Source organism: Grampus griseus, assembly GCF_964374135.1.
Source record: "Grampus griseus genome assembly, chromosome: 2".
NCBI classification, from domain to species: domain Eukaryota; kingdom Metazoa; phylum Chordata; class Mammalia; order Artiodactyla; family Delphinidae; genus Grampus; species Grampus griseus.
The window spans coordinates 155,987,628-156,010,190 of record NC_139018.1 but is presented as its reverse complement, the minus strand read 5'-3'; the positions used below and the strand labels follow the sequence as shown (position 1 = coordinate 156,010,190).

Below are 22,563 nucleotides of genomic sequence, written 5' to 3'. Positions count from 1 at the left end.
TCACCTTCACAAGCTTCTCTGTAGGATGCTTGAATGGCCACACACATTCACAGACAAAATTTAAAATCTACAAGATTCAACAACCCCTGGGCTGATCTGCTGTACCAGCTCCCAGGTTGCCTTTATGACCTATTTTCCCTTAACAGTTTTCCCTAAAGTTGTCCCAAAGCATCCCTAAACGAATCCCCCATCACGGAAGTTGAACTTGGATAGGACTTTCTCAACTGAACACGGTCAACTGCCAGGGCTTCAGGCAAGACCCCAGAGAAGATCAAATTCCAGACACCATGGAATTAGTCCAGAAACACCAGGCCAAGATGAGAAAGGCCAAATGGGAGCGGGCAGCATATAGGATTCTGCCGCCAACACAACCCCTCCAGGAGTGCCAGGTACCAAATTTTCATAGTGAGTGTCAGGACCAAGATGGCAATTGAGGTAGGCATTTAAAGGGAAAGCAAGTCTATATGTAAGTCACCCCCCCAGAGAAATTCCTTTTTTCATTCTCTTGAGAAATTTCCAGAATGAATTAGAAACAATTTGAGTATTACACTCATCTCTGCTTCAACATCATTTGCCCTCAAGGACTCCGAATCACATTTGCATCTTGCCTAATATGGCAAAGGATGTCACTGTGACAGACAACCACAAAACCCGTGTGTGCACAAAATGACTTCAACTAAACTTCTATGCAAGCAACTCCCTAGACGCTTTATTACTCAATGCTCCAACCTGCAGTTCCACATCCACAAGTGTCCCTCACCCTCTACCAGAAATGCTCATCTAAATATTTGGCTTTTATCTCAAACTCAATGGTGAAGCAACCCTTTTTCTAGCCCTGCATTTCCCAACAAGCCTTCTCCAGACCTCTCTCGCTGGGTTTGATGGGTGACACCAATGACATTCCCAAACCGGAAGCAAGACAAACCGGAAACTTCTCCTTCACTGCCTGAGTTTCAGCAAGTAATACTGATTTGTTTTTCCCAATATTTTCTGTAATCAATCACTGCTTTTTTTCTTTCTACAAAGACCAATCTAGTTCATGTATTTATTATCCTCATTTGAACTACCTGGAAAAATCCTCATCTCCCATTTACCATTAATTCATTTGGCAGATATCTGAGCACCTGTAGGCACTGTTCTAGGTGCTGAGGATAAAAGAGAGGAACAAAATGGACTTGGTCCTAGTCGTCACGGAGTTTATGTGTTGGTGTTGCTCTTTCCAGAATAATACATTTTGCAGGACACCATCAGAGTCACCTCGCTCACATACTCTTCGAATCATATATTCATGCTCAAACACCTGCTCATTCCTGCTCAAACACCTCCAATGGCTCACTGAAAACAAAACAAAGCAAAAGGAAAACTCTTCTATCCCTTTAAAGTGTGCAAGTTGGCTTCTACCTACTTGTCTCACATTTCATTACTCGCTCAACAAACCACCCAGGTGAAACCAGCTGGCTGAATCCCTATTTCAAAACTCCATATTCCTCGCTCTTCGCTTTGTTACTGCTGTGTCTTTACTCAGATCTTCCTCCTTCATGGTGAGATTTTTCTAATTGCCTTACCAAAAAACGTTCTCGCTCTCCTCCAAACTTAAATATTTGGTCAATTGATATGACACTTAATGCATTCAATAGAAACTTTTTCATCTTATCACGTGACAGACTTTGTCCTAGGCATGCAGAGCTAGTGAAGAACATACTTGCTCCTACTATAAATCAAATTTCCACTTTTAGAATTTTTTGGTTCTTAAAAGCAGGGGTCATTGTACGACCCCTTAAAAGCAGGATGCGTCGTACCTTGCATCCTCCATCGGACTCCATTCCTTGTTCATATGGGCGCTCGGTGATGCAACTAGTAATAACGATATTGTTAAATATCGGCAGATTTTAAAGTTTCCTAATTTATTATGTCCATAAGCATCTTCATTGTTCATTACATATATTTTTAAAATTGTGAACTATTCACAGAAACCTATTTCACTGAAAGCCTATTTTGGGAATGATTTCCCTCTGCTTTGGAAAGGGAACTTTGTGCATTATAGTGAGTTACAGGCCACCAGGTGTTACTCCTGGAGATGCTCACCTGATTTTCATAGGTCTGAACCTGACTGAGAGAGGGTCTCAAATGTTGTACTGTGTTGGTAAAGCAGAATTTCCACTTATTCACTGGATAATCATGCTCCTGATAAGGATTTCTCTTTAGCATCCTCTATGTAGCTCAGCGTTATTCCTTGACGTTCCATCCTTCCTCCCCCACCAAAAGCATGAGAAGCAGAGGGTTAAGGATGGCTTGTGTCACTGCCTCAGTTTGGTTTTATATAGCGGTATGTGAGTTTAATGTTGCTTATTTGAAAAATGAAACCAACATCAGATGCTTGAGTAGTTTGGGCCCAAAAGGAAATCTGTATATTTGTCAGAAAGAAGGCAAAGGGAAATACATAATAGAAACATTTACAAAACCTAATCTGAAAAGAAAGGTTTACAAGGTTTAAAGATATGTATGTATAGGGGCTTCCCTGGTGGCACAGTGGTTGAGAGTCCGCCTGCCGATGCAGGGGACACGGGTTCGTGCCCCGGTCCGGGAATATCCCACATACCACGGAGCGGCTGGGCCCGTGAGCCATGGCTGCTGAGCCTGTGCGTCCGGAGCCTGTGCTCCACAACGGGAGAGGCCACAACAGTGAGAGGCCCACGTACAGAAAAAGAAACAAAAAAATGTATGTATAAATGAGAATAAATTTTATTAATTTACGTGACCTTAGGAGCTTGAACATTCCAAACACTGATGGAGGCAAATGTTTAAGAAGGTATAATAAAAACCTTATACCTTCTTCAGGTGGGAAGAGAAAAGCTCGCACCTGGTGTTTGGTCAAAGCTCAGTGGACAGCAAAATCTGAAATCCTTTAGGGAAGACAGAGAAGCATTTCTCCTAACATGCTGTATACGACAAAGCAGTATTAAGTAAATATGAGAAAAATTTATTTAACATATAATTTTATCTTGGCAGCATCCCTTCTAATACAAAAGAAAATGAATGATGGAAGGTTATGAAACAAAATTCTTTACCCAAGAGGCTCCAATAGCTCTTAGGATGCTCAACCCAGGAATTCTCCTTTACTCCACATTAGCCCTTCTTCCAACAGGGTGTGTGTGTGTGTGTGTGTGTGTGTGTGTGTGTGTGTGTGTGTGTGTGTGTGTGTGTGTGTGTGTGTGTGTGTGTGTGTGTGTGTGTGTGTGTGTGTGTGTGTGTGTGTGTGTGTGTGTGTGTGTGTGTGTGTGTGTGTTCCCTTCAACCCTCTCAAGAAGTGCAACTTCTACATAGCAAATAAGGAGTTCTAATTGCAAAATTATATCTTCCACAGAATCCATTTTGTACCCCTTTGCTCTGGAAGCTCTGAAGATGTGAATGCTTCCACAAACAGTATGAATAAAGCCCCAATTCTCTATGGTGACACATTCGGGAAATGGCAGGTTTTATCTTCAAGGAGTTCAATGGCTACACAAAAGCTCTCATGCACAAATAATGGAATTCTCAAATTGGGATAAATGTGCTTTAAAGAATTTTTATTTTCACCATTTATTTCAGGTAACACTTGTGGATAATATAACACAGCTTTGGATTCCTGAGCAGATCAAGAAAATCTAAAAGGGAAAAAAATTAGGGCAGACCTTTATTAAATTTTAAAGTATGCCTTTGCTATACTCTTATAAAGAGCCAAATAGGGTATCGAAGTCTCTGGAGATCACCAGTATAACTTCTTTATCATGTTCCATTTAAAATTTAATTATGCAGTCTACAACAAGAAGAATCTGAGCCATTTAAATAGGTCATGCAGTGAGTAACTTCACAACATTCTAAAGTTTTCCTTGTAAAGATCGCTCCTTCGATAGTCTGTTACACATCAGAACACTGTATTACAAAACAAGTGTAATTTAATTCACTCACTACAGACTCTTATTTACATCCATAAAGAATGAAATGTTTTGATTTAGGTTATTTGGAGAATTAATGGAAACCATGTTCCTGATAGAGCCGCCCAAGACACATGGACAATATCTGCATATATACTTCGTTGGGTAAGTGTTATTTTCATACATTATAGCAAGGTCAAGGGAACTTTATATTTAATTTAATTAATTTATATTTAATACTTGGGACATTTTGCTTTAAATCAATAATCATCCACAGCATAGCAAAAATCTAGCCACTGAATAATTAATATCTGAATTAGAGGTTTCTATGGCCTACGGCTTAATATTCCTTCATATTCCCCATCACAGATTTCGACTAGCATGCCACTCTAATTTCCTTACAATAAAATAAAATAAGCATTGTTTTGAGCACTTTACACCTATCACTTCAGTTCCTTCTCAGAACAGCTGGTCCTATTATGACTCCCAATTTACAGATAAAGAAAATGAGGCACAGAGAGGTGCAGAAATTTACCCAAGATCGCAGACCTAGTAAGGAGCTGAACAGAGACTTGAATACGCTCTGGAGTTTGTCTCCAGAGCATACGTGCTGAACCACTTCACTAGGCCGATTCTTATAGTGCAACAAGGCATCTTGTCTTGACAGGGGCACTACCCAAATACCGGGCACAAAGCTACCTTTGAACACACCACTCTAAGAGCTACCATGTATTGATGACTCCCTGGGTGTCAGGCTAAATACTTTATATAGATTATCTTTTCACAGTGACACTATGATGGGTATCGTAATTTTTCCAAATTTTCAAGTGAAAAACTGAGACAGAGATATTAATTCACTCACTCAAGGTCACACGATTAAGAAATGGCAGACAGGGCTTCCCTGGTGGCGCAGTGGTTGAGAGTCTGCCTGCCGATGCAGGGGACACGGGTTCATGCCCCGGTCCGGGAAGATCCCACATGCCGCGGAGCGGCTGGGCCCGTGAACCATGGCCGCTGAGCCTGCGCGTCCAGAGCCTGCGCTCCGCAACGGGAGAGGTCACAACAGTGAGAGGCCCGCGTACCGCAAAAACAAACAAACAAACAAACAAAAAGAAATGGCAGACAAAAGATGGAAGCATGTCTGAGCCCAAAGCCCCATCTCTTAACCTTTGTGCTAACAGAGACTCAACAGCAACAGCTCTGAACAGCTTGGTAACAGTCAAACTTAGGTTAATAACTTTCCAGCCAGTAAGATGCATTTTTCTGAGTGCCAAGCGTATAATGCAGTGAGCAGAGTGAGAAGGGTGATGGAAAGCCGAAATCATATATCTGGTATAAGACTGTTACTTTGGGAGGTTTCTTCAATGCTTCCTTCCTTCCTTTCCTCTTAGGGACTGAATGTGTCCCCCCAAAATTCATATGTTGAAGCCCTAATGCCCAGTGTGATGGAATCAGGAGGTGAAGCCTTTAGGAGGTGATTAGGTTTGGATGAGGTCATTAGGGTCCTTGTGATGGGGACCCCTTATGAGTCCATACAAGAAGAGACCAGCGAGCTGGCTCTCTCTCCCCTTCTCCCCTCCTCCCACCCCCAATCGGTGAAGATACAGAAGGAAGGCAGCAGACAGTAAAGCAGGAAGCTGGACCTCACCCAGACACTGAATCTGCCAGCACCTTAATCTTGGACATCCCAGTTTTCAAAACTGTGAGAAATAAATGTTTAAGTCACCCAGTCTACGGTATTTTGTTATAGCAGCCCCAGCAGACTAGGGCACTTCCCAATTCAAACGTTTATTCACGCATCCAAACATCCATTCACTCAAAGACTTACGTAAATATTTACTAAGGGCTTACTATGTTCCAGGCACTGCTAGACATTGAGGGAAAACTGTGAATACTGGTAAGATCTCAATGCATGTCCTACTTAGTGGAGAAGGTCTAAAAGTCCTCCACTGAACTCTGTTATCAACGATACAGATACTAGGATAGGAGTTAGCACTGGGGACTTTGGACACTAATAGAAGAGTCATGAAGCCCTTCAGGACAGAGAAGCCTTCAGAGGAGAAATGGCATCTAAGATGTGTCCAGATAGTAAATAATGAATAGTTTTGCCTTGCCGGGTCATACAGTCTTTGCCATAACTACTCAACTCTGCCTTTGTAGCACAAAACCAGACACTGGCAATGTGTAAATAGAGGGGTTTGGCTGTGTTCCAATAAAAACATTTATAAGAACAGGCCACAGGCTGGATGTGGTCTGTGGGCTATAATTTGCCAACCCTGGTCTAGAAGAATGAGTGAGAGATAGTTTGGGGAGGGAGAAAAAGAACTGGGAGATGACAAGAGACTTCCAAGTAGACAGAGGAAGAAATCAAAGACTGAGAGACTGGTCCTCAAGTTTCTTCTAAAATGGGGGCTCACACAGTCATTCAAACATCTATTGGCTGCCAGCTCTGTTGGGAGTCCTGTGAATGGAAGAATAAACAAGAAAGCCAAAGGAGACTCTGTTCTGGGGATGAAGGGAGGGGAACAGAAAACAGATAAATGGACAAATAAATGAACACACAATGACAAGTGCTGTGTGAACAATACAATATGGTGATGTGACCGTGAGTAACTGTGCTGTGGAGAGGACTACATAGAACAGGGTGGTCAGAGGCGGGAGCTCTGAGCAAGTAAGAGGAAAGAAAGGCCAGTATGTCAAGAACAAAGTAAAGGAGAGGGTGGGCAGGAGGCAATGAGGTTGCAGAGGTAGACAGAGGCAGCCTGCGGAGGCCCCTGGAAGCCGAAGTATGCTGTTTTGACTTTATTCCCAGCAAGAGGAAACTACTACCCAGTTTGAAGCCAAAAACAATGTGGTTTGATTGATTTTTCAAAGATCTCTTGGGCTACCATGTGGAGCATGGTTTGCGAAAGAGGAAGGGGGAGACCAGTCAGGGGCCATTTTAATAGTGCAGGTGGGTGTCTATGATGGCTTAGGAAGAGATGGAGAAAGTGGCCAAATTAAAGATGAATTTCGGAGGTTGAGCCAATAGGCTTTACTGATGGATGGTCTGCTAGGTATGCGAAAAAGAGGCAATATAAATGACTGAGGAGTTCTTGTCTGGACAGTTGGGTGCATGGTGGTAAGGTGGGTGGGGGTAGGATTCAAGAGTTCTCTTTGGTCACATCAAATTGAAGATTATATATCCAAGAAGAGATATTGAACTGACAGCTGGGTATTCAGATTTGAAGCTCAAGGGAACAGCTGAGGCTGGAGAGGTGAAAATGGGAACTATCCTCATAAAGATGAACTTGATGACATCTCTCTCCACACCCTCTCTACAAGTGAAGAGAGAAATGGCCAAAGGAAGCCCTGGGAAGCTCAGCACGTGGAGTCCAGCAGAGGAGGAAGAACAGGCAGGCAGACTGGGAAAGGCTGGCCAGTGGGAGAGGGAGAAAACTGGAAGAATTTGGCGTCAGAGACTAGGAAGGTGTTTCATGGAGAAGGAAGAAGTCCCTACTTTGAGTGCAGCTGAGAGACCAAATAAGAAAACAGATCACCAGCCAATGGATTTTGTTAGGTGGAGGTTGCTGTTGACCTTGACCAGGACTGTATGAAAGGGTCAGAAGCCCAGCTGGAATAGGCTGAGGGTTAAGTGAGAGAAGAGTTCTTGTGGCAGATACCACTCCTTACATACATAAAGCCATCTTCCCCCTACCCTGACTCCTTCCTTTCTTCTTGATGGCAGAACACGACTCCCATTATAAAGGCTGCCAATACCAGAAACCCAATTTCCCCTCCATACGAGCTTAGGCATAGGCAAGAAATTCTTTCCTAAAATAGAAATACATGATAAAAAAACATGCCCTTCTTCACTAGATGTGGTCATGTCTCCATGTGATGGCTGGAGCTGTGTCTCCATGTGATGGCTGGAGCTGTGGCAGTCATATTGTGAGCATGAGGCACATCATACCCAAGATGCTGAGGATGGCAGAGGAGGAAGAGAATACACCAGGGCACCACATTAACCTTGGGTCTTCTCAGACCTCTTGAACTATAGCTACAAACTCAATATGCAGTTTCCACCCTGATACTGCTACAGTGCCTTATATGAAATGGATTCAACCTGGGAAAAATAATAAAGATACTGTAAGAGAAAGATTCATGCAGGAAAGAATTTAGTCATAGACTATGAGTGGGGGATACACTGTAAAAGATTAGGAGGTGCGGGTTGGAGCAGGGAAGAATACTTCTTACCAACTGCAAGTGTGGCCTCAGAGTCGCTGTGCAGTATGATGGTGGGTGCTGGAAGCAGGAAACTGGACAGTGTAAGGTTTGGAAAACAATCACTTAAACCAGAAGGCTTGTCTTCTACTGTTAGCCAAATAATGAATCTGAGACAGGGGAGCTCTAGGAATGATAAGGTCTGGGAGTACCATGGGGTCCCATGTGGAGGATGTCAACTGTTTTTTCTTTCCCCAAATCCATTCCATCAATTTGCCCAGATGACTCTTTGTAAGCAACAGCTTAGAACACTCCCTGGATGAACAGTATCAAAGAGAATAACAGCTCCTCAAACTGGCGTCCAAACCCTTCACATCAACTAGTGATCCTCCAAGCAGCTCTTCATGCCTCTGCATTCCATCCAACAAGATGGTACCACTTCCTGTTCCCTGCGCACAGTCCCTGCACACCTCCCCTGGGTGATGATGTTCTCTCTGTGTGGAGCGCACAGCCCCCTCCACTGCCACGTGCTCAAACCTGACCTGCCTGTCCAAGTCCTGCTCAGGAGGTTGACTCACGATGCTGTCCTCGCTTCCTCCGATCAGCGGTATCCCATCTTGCTGCTGAAATCCCTTGGCGCCTTTTGTTTATTTATATGACTTTCAACCTCTCTTATGGCATTAAACACTGTTCACCTAGCACTGTGAGTATCTGTACCTGCTACACTAGACTACACTACTTAAGAGATGATGCTCAGTTTGTTTTCCACCACAGAGCCTATAACCATTTTTGGCAGACAGCTAGCGTTCAATGCACCTTTGTTGAATTAATGAATAAATGACAGATGTTGTAAATATCAAACTGCACCAGACCTGGGTCCCGGGAATTTGAGAAAATTGTTCTTTCTTAGGGATTATAAAGAAGATAGGAAATGCTCATCAGTTCTAGATTACTTAGTAAAAGGTTGGCCTGGATATACCAACATTCTTTTTTCCTATTTCCTCCAGCCCCAGGCCCTGGCAACCACTTTTCCACTCTCTACTTCTATGAGCCTGACTTTTTTTTAGATTCAGCACGTAAGTGATACCATGCGGTATTTGTCTTTCTCTGTCTGACTTATTTCAGTTAGCACAATGCCCTCAAGCTCTCTCCATGGTGTCACAAATGGCAGAATTCCTTCTTTCCCACGGTCGAATAATATTCCGGTGTACGTATACACCACAACTTCTTTATCCATTCATCCACTGACAGACACTTAGGTTGTTTCCATGTCTCGACTATTGTGAATACTGTTTCAATGAACACGGGAGTGCAGACATTTTTTGAGATCCCGTTTTCACTTCCTTTGGATACTCAGAAGTGGTAACACTGGATTATATGGTAGTTCTATTTTTAACTTTTTGAGGAACCTCCATCCTGTTCTCCATAGTGGCTGCACCAATTCACATTCCCACCAACAGGGCATGAGGATTCCCCTTCTCCACACCCTCATCAACACTCGTTATCTCTTGTCTTTCTGATGAGAGCCATTCTAAGAGATATGAGGTGATAGCTCATTGTGGTCTTGGTTTACATTTCCCCAGTGATTTGTGAAGCTGAGCATCTTTTCATGTACCTGTTGGCCATCTGTATGTCTTCTTTAGAAAAATGTCTATTCAGGTCCTCTGTCCATTTAAAAAATCACATTGTTGGATTTTTTTGCTATTGAGTTGTGTGAGTTCTTTACATATTTTTGGATATTAGGCCCTTATTAGACATATAATTTGCAAATATTTTCTCCCATTCCATAGGTTGCCTTTTCATTTTGTTGATGGTTTCCTTTGCTGTGCAGAAGCTCTTTAGTTTGATGTAGTCCCACTTGTTCATTTTTGCTTTTGTTGCCTTTGCTTTTGGTGTCACCAACATTCTCATCTTCTAATTTTTCAAGTTCTTTCAGAAGATAGCACCTTAATTGAGGACAATGAGAAATACAAGATTCTGTCACCTACGAAAGCCCCCCACAGCGGAGTGAACACCTAACTGAGCCCACAGAGCACAAGTGGAAAGCTGAGCTGGCCGATTGCTTTGACTCTCTTCGTCTCCATGTTTGCCCCTTGCTGCTACCTGACCAGTGATAACCATGACTGAGAAATCTGGTCAATCAGAGAGTTCAGTCTTGCCCTCCCACTGCATGGACTCTGTGGTGTTCAAATTTCAGATAACAAAGACCCATAACTGAAGACCAGAACTCCATAAGTGAAACTGCCACGTCATGACTTTTCTCTCTGAGAGTCACACCAACCAAGTAGCTCTAACTTCTTGGTAGAGAAGCTCAAATAATAATCTGATGGTGTACAGTGATTTCTAGTCGTTGGGTATTCCACTGCTTCCAATGAGTACTTGTTTCCTAACCCCCTCTGAGGAGGCATAGAAAAAAGATCAAGTTATTGGATTAAAATAGAAGAAAAAAGGTTAAGTGTTTCTTTTATAACGTTAATCTCTGGCCCCTGCCTCCATTGGTTTCTGCTAAAATCCAGTAAAAAATCGCATCTTATTTACATATTTAATTATTGTAAGCTTCATTTACCAATACTTAATGTTTTTCAAAGAGCATCCTGACTTCTGGGTGTTGAGCTTTAAAAACTGCTCATGGGGCTTCCCTGGTGGCGCAGTGGTTGAGAGTCCGCCTGCCGATGCAGGGGACGCGGGTTCGTGCCCCGGTCCGGGAAGATCCCACAAGCCGCGGAGCGGCTGGGCCCGTGAGCCATGGCCGCTGGGCCTGCGCGTCCGGAGCCTGTGCTCCGCAAAAGGAGAGGCCACAACAGTGAGAGGCCCACGTACCGTGGGAAAAAAATAAATAAAATAAAAACTGCTCATGAATCTCCACTGTAGTCTGTAAGATGCTCCTATAGTTTCTGTTAAATAGCTGTATTTTCTATATTGTTTCGTTTATGCTGAGAAACAGGAGACTATGTTTAAGGAATTAAAATGCTCTTTTTTCAAAAACAGCCACTCATATTGCAGGATAACAGTAAAACCTCTGTTAATATACACCTTGTTTACACCTTTACTCTGCTATCCAAAATAAAGTTCTCCTCTGTATAGTCATCCTTTATATTAAAACCCCAGCTTATCATAACTATTTTAGTGCCCCCATTCCATTTGAACAATTGGGATTTTACCATGATTTAATTAAAACACATCTACCTAAACTAAAAACTTTGCACCATTGAAAAAGGTCTTGAGAGGCATGCTTGCAATGGAGAAAAACAATTGTCCTTTGCTACAGCAAAATAAAGCACGGAGTCACGTGTAAGATTAAAAATGATCCTCGTCACAGCTCAAGAAAATGGACCCATACATCCCTTTGCCAGAACACTTCAAGATTAAGAGGACAGCATGAGCGGAACATGTAGTCAGCTTAAATATTTGTTTTAATCCCGACAAGATCATCGGTTTTAATATTTATAATATAATTACAATGCTTTACACATTGCTCATATAATCTAATTTTTTTCTGGTGACATATTATGACCAGACTTTAATTTCAGCAATGGCAAGAATTCATAGACACATTTAGGTTACCAATCGTAATGAAAGACAAACCAGGTGCCTGTTCAAGTACCTTGTACACATATCTCATCTCAACCTCGATGCATTTTTAACAACCAATACATAATCCACTGCTGTATGATTTGTACACATTCACAGAATAGTATCAACCGGTGGCCAGTTATGGAAAGCAACTAAAGTTGAAATACCCCGTCTTGTGCAATATTTATAAATGGCCTTTCAGAAAATTTCAAGCCAGTCAAAGCCAAGGAAAACCAAAGCATAAACTTGCTATAAAACACCACTGTCTTCCTTTGTAGCCACATATCACAAGTCGGCAGTTGCCTGAATTGCAATTTTCCACTTTTCCTAGATGTCACCGCGTAAGCACACATTTATGACTAAACGGATAAAAACCCCAACGTGTCACGTTCCACTCATCATTAGCCAACAAACAAACCGAGTTAACGACAGGTGCCTTGTTCTAAACACACCAAGGTTTTCCAGGGTTCATTTACACTTTCCCAGTGACAGGCTGAAGAAATTAGGGGAAAAAAAAAAAAGGCTGAAAGTTGAACAACTGATTGAATTCTACAAGACTGTAAAACAAACAAACGCTAACAGAAGAAATAGTCTGGACGGCAAGAGAAGTTTTCATCATCAGATAATCACATTCATGGTAATGTGAAGAAGGGAAAGAACTGTCAATGGATAATGTCCCAAACTGCCCCCAGAGAAAGTCAAAAGAATACCTGAAGCTACATTAGAAGAATAATTGAGAAGTAACTGACATATTCACACCCTTACCACCATATATTTCAATGAATGCACACCGAAGTTAGAATGGGATTGGTGTCGTGTTTATTCTCAACACAATGCGATATTAGAGTAACAAAAATTCATGGAAAAAAACAGTAAGTAGGCTCATTACTAAAATACCTCCCACAAAACTCAAGAAGAGAGCAGATTCCCTCCAGTAATAAACCAGCTACAACAGATCATTCGAGGCGAATGTGGGAATTGCCACTTGGTATTCACAACAGAACAGTACTTAATAGAATGCAGGGTGCACACCAGATTTCCCAGACATCTCAGTAATTCTTAATCTGCATGATTACAGCTCCGTGTGGGTCTCATCTGACAACACGCGGGTGGCCCACTCCTTAGCCGTTCTAGAAAAGTTTAAAAGTCATCCTTCATTCCATTATTTGGGGATTAACTTCTTCACCACCAACATGGGCAGATACACAACTCTCTCTCTTCCAGAAAATGACAAGGTGCCTCGGTCTTCACACTGGACTCTCTCCAGAGTGAAAGCACCACGACAAACAAACTCAGCTGGGACACCAGAACACAGGCACACTTTTAACCCTGTAAACTAGCACGCGGTTGAAATGCTTCTTTGGGATGTTATCCAAAGAATTAAGACATACAGTAATTTAAACATTTGGGTCACAGTAAACAGTTTTTTAGCCATGTTAATCATGATCCTATAAGCAAAGATTTTCTTTACATTAAAAAAAAAAAAAAGCAACCAAATGTGCTTATCTCCTGGAACAGATGGTGACAATATGTACCCTCTCCCGATTCCCTAGTGCTGTTCATCATCACATTCTGTAAACTCTTCTTTTCCTGGTTCTTGAGATTCTCTTGACTTCTGTTTCCAACACTTCCCAGGCAAAACCCTATGCCCTATTAATTCATTCACAGACAGTTACCAAGCACCTTCAAGGACTCAGGCGCAATACTAGGTGCTGTATGTGATGCCCAGGAAAATATCTCTTAAAACATTTCCACTCCCTTTCTTACTTTTTTTCCTTTCTTCTAATAAATAGTGGTAATCATTTCTGATGGCTAGTTGTCTATAATTGGCATCCCGCAATCATCTCTTGTTTCATATAGTGACATAAGATATCCAAAATATGTTAAAGACATCGATCAATTTATATATTGATTTCTTTCCCTGGTGAGACAGTAACTAGGTATTTAAATGATGATATGAATTACAAATGCATTTATATATCATCAAAACTATGATGTAAGTTCTCTAGAGGAAGCTCAAAATTTTCACAAATCTATAAACACTTGAACGCAATACTACTAATGAATATACTGAGGAAAAAAACAATTCAATGCGCCTTTAGATTACCAATAACCATGAATATAATAAAGGAAGTGGCATGTTTATGAGCTCTGCGGAGAAAATAGCTCCAATATACTTATGGGTACATGTGATATAACTTCCAAGGGATGAGAATGATTTCTAAGTCATATATGGACATCACCCTCATTACCTCTTGGTTACATCACTTATATGCGACTCATACACCGTTTCTGGCATTTACATGGTGAAGCATGAGGTCTTAAAATCTAACATGAGGAAGAGAAAGTGAAGAAGACCTCTCCGAGGCGACACAGGTCTTCTGTCAGGGGGTGCATCAGAGCTCACGCACAGAATAAGCAAAGTGTGCTGCTTACCTTGGTAGACTTCCAGCTAATTCTGTGGTTGTCTCTCTGGAAGAAAAAGAAGATAAGCATGATTAGCTTATTTTGGTAAATTATAAAAATGTGTTTAATAAAACCATAATCCAATGCGCCAGGGCATTCTGGAAGCATACGGGTGCAGAGGATACTGCATATGCAGCTGTTTAGAAATCTAAAATCGACTCATCACATTTCTGATTAATTCCCATAAATGTTTCAATGGTTACTTCCCAAGGACATTTCATACACATGCAAAATATCTGCCTCTGCTTTCTGGTGGTAGAGCTCAACTGAGTTTAAAACATTCAAATTTTAAAATGTATGACATACAGAAGGAAAATAGGAGGGAAGAGAGTCCCAAACTGCATCTGGATGTTTTCCACTGAAACAAAGCACACTGCACTCTCTTTCCAAGAATCACTTAGGAACAAATTCATTGGAGGGTGTGTCTTCGTGTTGATCTCTGTCACCTGAGGTTTATGAAGGAACACGTACAACACAAAATCCAATTATTTTTGTAGCAAATTGCTGTTTTTCATTTCTTTGTTGTAATGTCAGACTAGTTGGGATGGTTGAAGGCAGATGCTATGACAATTCAAACGGCACAAATGATATGTCACTGAGGGAAGCTCTGCAGCACGTGAGTAAGAGCGACCAGAGATACACTGCAGAGCTTACTTTTTCCTAATTGCAGTATCTTATCTTTCGATTACAGATGTGTTCTTGGAAGGAATGGGAAGCAAGGAGGAGGAGATGCAGCCTTACTGCTGAGATATCCTAAAAGTGGAGGAGGGCTTAACTTGAGACTGAGGGACGCAAGGTATAATTCTTAGGAACAGTGGTGCATAATATTCTTCATGTCATGTAATCGCTTTAAGAATCTCATAAGAAGAGGTGATATATACATATACAAAGGAATACTACTCAGCTGTAAAAAAGAATGAAATAATGCCATTTGCAGCAACATGGATGGACCTAGAGATTGTCATACTGAGTAAGTCAGACAAAGACAAATACCATATGATATCACTTATATGTGGAATCTAAAATATGACACAAATGAACTTATTTACAAAACAGAAACAGACTCACAGACATAGAAAACAAACTTATGATTACCAAAGGGGAAAGGGGTGGGGAGAGATAAATTAGGAGCTTGGGATTAGCAGATACACACTACTATATATAAAATAGATATACAACAAGGTCCCACGTATAGCACAGGGAGCTATATTCAAAATCTTGTAATAAACTATAATAGAAAAGAAAAACAAGAATCTCATAAAATACAAACATCTTACATAGAAAAAAATGATACACACATACAATATACACAAAATGTGGTATACAATTATAATCGTCGTGGACCTCTGAAAGCTCATATGTCAACCCTGGGTTAAGAATCTCACCTTGAAACTCATGTTGTCTTTACATACTCATCTTGTCGATCCAAATAGAGGACTTCCTCCCGGTTTCTAGAACTCCCCTCCTCACCTATTGTCTGTGACAGCACCTGGGCACTTTAGGGACATGCTGGTTCCCCTGGAGCCATGCTGCCTTAAAAATATGAGTGATTGGGCTTCCCTGGTGGCGCAGTGGTTGAGAGTCCGCCTGCCGCTGCAGGGGACATGGGTTCGTGCCCCGGTCTGGGAAGATCCCACATGCCGCGGAGCGGCTGGGCCCGTGAGCCATGGCCGCTGAGCCTGCGCGTCCGGAGCCTGTGCTCCGCAACGGGAGAGGCCACAACAGTGACAGGCCCGCATACCACAAAAAAAAAAAAAAAAAAAAAAAATATGAGTGATTATAATTTCAGCTCCCATAGAAATGTTCTTTCCTAAATAACCACATGGTATTAAACCTTCAGCCTTCATTGCTATTGACTTTCGAGAGAATGTTTCCATGCCTTCAACAAAACCGTAGTTGAAAGCACTGTCCACTACACAGCTGAAGGCCCCACATGAATTCAACTCTTCTAAGAATTTAGTACCTGCCTAAGAAATTTCTCTTTAAAACAGAATATGGAATTGTGGGTACCCCCCAGATAAGAAGCACCCCTCCCTCTAGTCTTCCTTTATAACATGGATCACAACAGAAATACCTTTTGAATTCTATATTATTATTTATCACTCCATCACTTGAGACCAACACACATGAGGACTCAATCAGTATTTGTTCAGTTTGTAAGGAATGAATTAATGAACTTTTCTGACCTTCTCGTTGACCTTGAGGGTTAGATCTATATTTAGAGCTTGATCACAGTAACAGGAGCATCCCAGAGTTAAAGTACAATGACCTTTTCTTCTTTCTAATCTTCTAACTCTTGATTTTTGTCCCCAGACTGTACATATTTAAATATTATGGGTCCCCCTGGTATCTTTTAAAACTACGTTGGACTTATAATAAATCCAATGAAACCACAGTAGGGCAGTACTTCTCAATCTGGGCACTATCACGACATTTTAGGCCAAATAATCCTTTCTAGTGAGGAACTGTCCTGTGCTTTGCAGATGTTTAGCAGCATCCCTGGCCTCTACCCACTAGATGCCAGTGGTATCCCCCCTCCCAGACTGTGACAATCAAAATATCTCCAGACATTGCCAAATGTCCTCTGGGGGCTAAACTGCCCTCGGTGGGGAACCACTGCACCAGAGCAACAGAGTCCAAGGGTCTGCAACTGACCTCCGTTTTAAAACCTTCCTGGATTAACCAACAATCTCCATTCTCTTGGAAAAACACAGTGGCTGAGCCCCCTCCAGAGCGCCTGTTTCACTTTGCTCCCATCACCTAAGTTTGCACACTCACCAGGAGTATGTTGTGTTTGTTCCCCCACCCGTTTACGTTAGGACTCATTCAAAGTTCTTGTTTCTATGAAAACTAAGTTGGGTTCTTTGGAAAAACTAAAAAGGACAAGTAGCTTATCAATGAAAAAATGTTGCCTGCCTTATCAGTGAACAAAGGATGTTGCAGCCACCAAGCCATCACGTTACAGCCGCCCTCACGGAACTCAGGATAGAAACAGAATGTCCACCATCCAGCAGTCAGCCAGCTGCAGCCACCCCTGGTGATATACCCAGAGGAGACTCAGGATGAGAAAGCACAGGACACTGGCCCCGGATAGCTGAGGTGCCTATCAAAGGAATTCAGTGAGTCCAGACTCTTGCGTCTTCCCACACATAGTAAAACGCTAAATTTCTTAACTTGAGATATCTGGTTTTCTTTAATTAACAGGAATCTTTCGATGTTCCGACACCTGGTCTTTGTTGTAAAAACTCCTATATACCCTGGCTCCTCCTTTACCCCTCTTTGGAGCAGTCCCTCAGAGCTATTTGAGAGGTTGTGTCCCGGGCTTAAGTCCTCAGTTTTGTCCACCAAATAAAACATAATTCTCAACTTTTAGGTTGTGCTTTTTTTTTTCAGTCGACAAGCTTAAGAAAAACTGATGGTAGATTAGGTCTAGGGGCAAGACAACTATAAATATTGGGGAGAAAAAGGACGTGGTTGTTACAAGTTTCTCCAAGTTCTTGTTCCTCTTAAAAAGTAAACTAGAGGGACTTCCCTGGTGGCACAGTGATTAAGAATCCACCTGCCAATGCAGGGGACACAGGTTTGATCCCTGGTCCGGGAAGATCCCACATGCTGTGGAGCTTAACTAAGCCCGTGCGCCACAACTACTGAAGCCCGCGCACCTAGAGCCCATGCTCCACAACAAGAGAAGCCACCGCAATGAGAAGCCCGCGCACCGCAATAAAGAGTAGCCCCTGCTCGCTGCAACTGGAGAAAGCCCGCGTGCAGTAACGAAGATCCAATGCAGCCAAAAATAAATAAGTTTATTCAAAAAAAAAGTAAACTAGAAATTACTAGATGGTGAATTACAGGTGTGATTTATACACAAAAGACAATGCAGAATTCCTCTCATCCATAGACTCAAGGCATCAATCAGCCTTGCCTTTACGGTAAAAGACAAATGCTAGAAAAAAAGTTATGCTCTCCACATATTTAGTACCAGCAAGGGAAAATTTATATTTTATACAACCAGGTTCTGAAAAATTTACATTATAATGACAGATATTACTTCATAGGAAAAGTAATTTTTGGTGAACGTGAATAATGAGTGAATACAGTTTAAATTACAAGATGTTACCAAAAAACCCTGATGATTCCATTAGAACACGTAGCTGCACGATTTAAAAAAAATACAAAGAGAGAACCACTGTATTCGGCAGCAGCAATGTGGCAAGGACTCACCAACCAATTGCCATTTGTGAGATCATCAGAACACAGAGCTTTTAAAATAATAACTTGATCACTTTTACCTCTTTATTACTGCTAACAAATCATCTGAATTATTCACATCTTCATGAATTTATACCTTTTGTAAAGAAACCCTTGAGGCAAATAAACATAGCATAATATGCTATGCTTCATCCAGATAATGTTCCTTCATAACCCCATTGAGAGGACTTAAAGATACCGTACGAAAAACTTTTAGGGCAGTAAAACTACTCTTATGATACCATACTGGTAGACACACGTTATTAAACATTTATCCAAGCCCAAAGAATGTACAGCACCAACAGTGAACCCTAATGTAAACTATGGACTCTGGGTGATGAGAACATGTCAGTGTAGGTTCATCAGTCGTAACAAATGCACCATCTGGTGGGCGTGTTGATAATGTAGGGGGCCATGCGTAGGGTGGGGGGCAGGGGGCATATGGGAAATTGCTCTACCTTCCCCTCAATTTTGCTACAAACCTAAAACTGCTCTAAAAAATAAAGTGCACTGAAAAAAAGATGCTATAAAGACCATGTTTTTTCCAATGAACTTATATAGATTTCAATGTCCATTAATAACATTACTTTCTAAGCATAAATCATCTGCATCACTAACATTTATTTATCCAACATATTCACTGAACACTTACAATACATTCAACACGCACTGTGCCGGGTTCTTTCAGAGGCACCAAGAAAAATTAAATCCTGATCCTTCTTTCCAAGCGTTTACACCTCAATAAATGATATCATGTAAAGTATAAAGTGCTGAATACTTTCGAATTTTCCACTGGTGAAAGCTCCTCTAAGTCAAAGGTCACGTCTTACTAAAAATTTTGAATACTCAGTGCCTGGCACATACTAGACGCTCAATAAATACAAGTGCAACAGAACCATAAAACATTGTCTCATGGAAGCAACCTAAGTGTCCATTGTCAGATGAATGGATAAAGAAGATGTGGCACAAAGATATACACAATGGAATATTACTCAGCCATAAAAAGAAATGAAATTGAGTTATTTGTAGTGAGGTGGATGGACCTAGCAAATACTGTATGCTAACACATATATATGGAATCTAAAAAAAAAAAAAAAAGGTTCTGAAGAACCTAGAGGCAGGACAGGAATAAAGACACAGACATAGAGAATGGACTTGAGGACAAAGGGGGGGGGAAGGGTAAGCTGGGATGAAGTGAGCGAGTGGCATGGACATATATACACTACCAAACGTAAAATAGATAGCTAGTGGGAAGCAGCCACATAGCACAGGGAGATCAGCTCCGTGCTTTGTGACCACCTAGAGGGGTGGGATAGGGAGGGTGGGAAGGAGACGCAAGAGGGAGGAGATATGGGAACATATGTATATGTATAGCTGATTCACTTTGCTATAAAGCAGAAACTAACACACCACTGTAAAGCAATTATACTCCAATAAAGATGTTTAAAAATAAATAAATAAATAAATAGAAAGTTAAAAAACCCAAAACATTGTCTACTGGCAGGTAATTCCAGTCTCTTAATTTTCTAAAATGCCTGTTTTGTTATAGCAATATTTGGAGTTTAATTGCACTAATTTTCTTTCCTTAGTTGTCATTACCAAGATAATCTGATTTCAAGAAGAGAGCCCAATGCTAAAAACTGAATGAAAACAATGATGAAAAAGATGACAAAGCAAAGTCATATGTTTCGAGAAACAGAATTGACCTAGGGGCTAAGAAATAGACCAAAATGATGGAGGGCGTGAGTTTCTGATAGGTTGCATATCCTTGGGCAATTCCTTCTGCCTCCTGGGGTCTCTAAGTCCCAGAATGGAATAATAATGCTTCCCTTTGATCTAGAGTTGCTGGATCAATCATCGATGTGAACAAACAGGAAAGCTTTCTGCAAATTTGAAGCTGGGCTATACAGACCATTTTATCAAAGGAAAAAACAAACACCAGAAGAGACAAGTACTTTTCAAAAGCAGACAAGTGTCCCGCGTGTATTACACAGTTTTCCTAGATTATTTAGCATTCCTTAAAAACTTTAATTTTGAATGTGTAGAACATTTGCCAGGGCACACAGAATGATGCCAACTTTTCTTAGCTGTCTGAAAGCGCTCTTCCTCATGGTCTCCTATCCCATCCCACTCCTGAGCTATGCAAATAGTTCTTTTTTTAGGATGTGTTGAAGCAAGAGCTATCTATTTCTGTGCAGCTTGCCAGTTTCCAAAATTAGCTGACAACTATAAAACAGGACATGAGAGCCCCCCTGTTAATTGTGTGTCAGCATGATAAATATTTTTAAGACCTGGAATGTCTGTCTCCAATGGTACCTCCAATTCTTCTAAAAGTACAGACTTTTAAAAAAAATGTTAAAATACCTTTTTTTTTATTGCCTGTCCTACAAATAAATGATTTAATGTTCTGACTGTAGGAGGAGTGAGGTTTTCTTTACTTCAATTAAGGGTGAAAGTATCACAATCAAGCAAGTTTTGTTCTTTTTCTTCTCTTTTCATTTTTTCTTTTTTTTTTTTTTGGTCACCCGGTGCTTGGGCCAAATTGTGGGTCTTTAAAGTTGCATCTATTTCCAAATAATACATAGATAAAAAGATTAGCTTCAAGACATCATTAAATATTCATATATCATTTTAGAACAGTTAACTTTTTTCCTATATGGTAAACCTTAGGTCTGGGAAATTTAAAACACCTTAGAGATTAACGTTACTTCTCTCGTTTCTTTGGGTAAAGAAAGTCCAAAGACACTGCTCCTTCCCCCTGCCCCAGCTTCTTTCTTTCCAATCCTTTCTCTGAATTTCTCTTTTGTTTGGTCCTTCGTTTCTTCTCTTCCATTTTTATCCTTCCTCAATTTTCACTCCCATGATTAAAAATATCTGTGTGTGTGTGTGTGTAAACCCAAGCAATTACTCTCACATGGTGAAATCTACACACACACACACACACACACACCCCACAGCTCACATTAATTGGTCACTTATTTAATACCAGCCCCTATTCTAGGCCATTTACATGCATTCACTCACTTAACCCTTCTAAAAGCCTAATGAAGTCATTACTATGATTCAACTACAACAGAGATGAGGAAAATGAGACAGAAAAATGTTAAACAGCTTCCCAAGGCCACACAGCTAGTGACAGACAGAGCCAGGATTTGAACCAGGCATTCTGGCCCCAAAGCCCATGCTTGTGGTCCCTACGCTACACGGCTGCTCAGTATCTGCCAGATCTGATATATCTATATTCTGCATCCATTCATTTGTTCTGGATTCTGCACTGGAACAGAGAACAGCCACAGAAAATGGCCCCACTGTTGGAAACTTTACAATCTGGAAGGGGGAGACAGACAAAAAACAAATGAGCAAATGAATATTTATCACTGTCTTACATAGCATATGTCACGAAGAAGAATGAGTCAAGGTAGGAGGTGGTACCTAATGAGTCAAGGTAGGAGGTGGTACCTAACAAGGTAGGAGTTGTAGGGGGCCTATTATTTCTATAGTGGGGGCTATTTCTATAGAGAGGGCTCTCTGAGGAATATGTGAAGGCATGAAACACAACCACTTCTATCCCCGCCTTCCCTTCTTAAGTCCCTTTCCTTCCTTTGCACTACTGCATTTCATTCTTCTTTTCGACGAATATTCACTGGTACCCAGTGCATGGAGCAGGCAATACAAGATGATGCTGTGTTTTTTTTTTTTGTTTGTTTGTTTTTTGCGGTACGCGGGCCTCTCACTGTTGTGGCCTCTCCCGGCTCAGCGGCCATGGCTCAAGGGTCCAGCTGCTCCGCAGCATGTGGGATCTTCCCGGACCAGGGCACAAACCCGTGTCCCCTGCATCGGCAGGCGGACTCTCAACCACTGTGCCACCAGGGAAGCCCGATGCTGTGGTTTTAAAAAAATGATAGACAGTATGGACCTGTACATTCCAAATACTGAGAAACTAAAAGGGGAGACGAGACCCTTACGGAAACTCAGCCAGTCACTTAGAAAACTGCAGGTTTCGACAAGAGACACTTCACATCACTAGAGAGGCCGGCCAGCCTCTCAAATCCACTCCGGCGTGGAAATGAATGAAATGTCAGCCGGCAGCATCCACAGAAGTGGTCCCGCCTGCAGACCGACTTCATGAGAGGTACCACTCCAAGCTCCTTCTGCCGAG

General features: G+C 41.5%; 1 protein-coding gene across 4 annotated transcripts in view; it reads right to left on the bottom strand.

Moving 5' to 3' along the window:
* CELF2 (CUGBP Elav-like family member 2) overlaps nucleotides 1-22,563 on the bottom strand; it is a 527,424-nt gene that overhangs the window by 384,598 nt on the left and 120,263 nt on the right. For all 4 annotated transcript variants that reach the window (XM_082648491.1, XM_082648492.1, XM_082648496.1 and 1 more), the window contains exon 2: nucleotides 14,127-14,162. In XM_082648491.1, coding sequence (XP_082504617.1) covers nucleotides 14,127-14,162 — 36 coding nt within the window. The remainder of the gene's footprint in view (nucleotides 1-14,126; nucleotides 14,163-22,563) is intronic.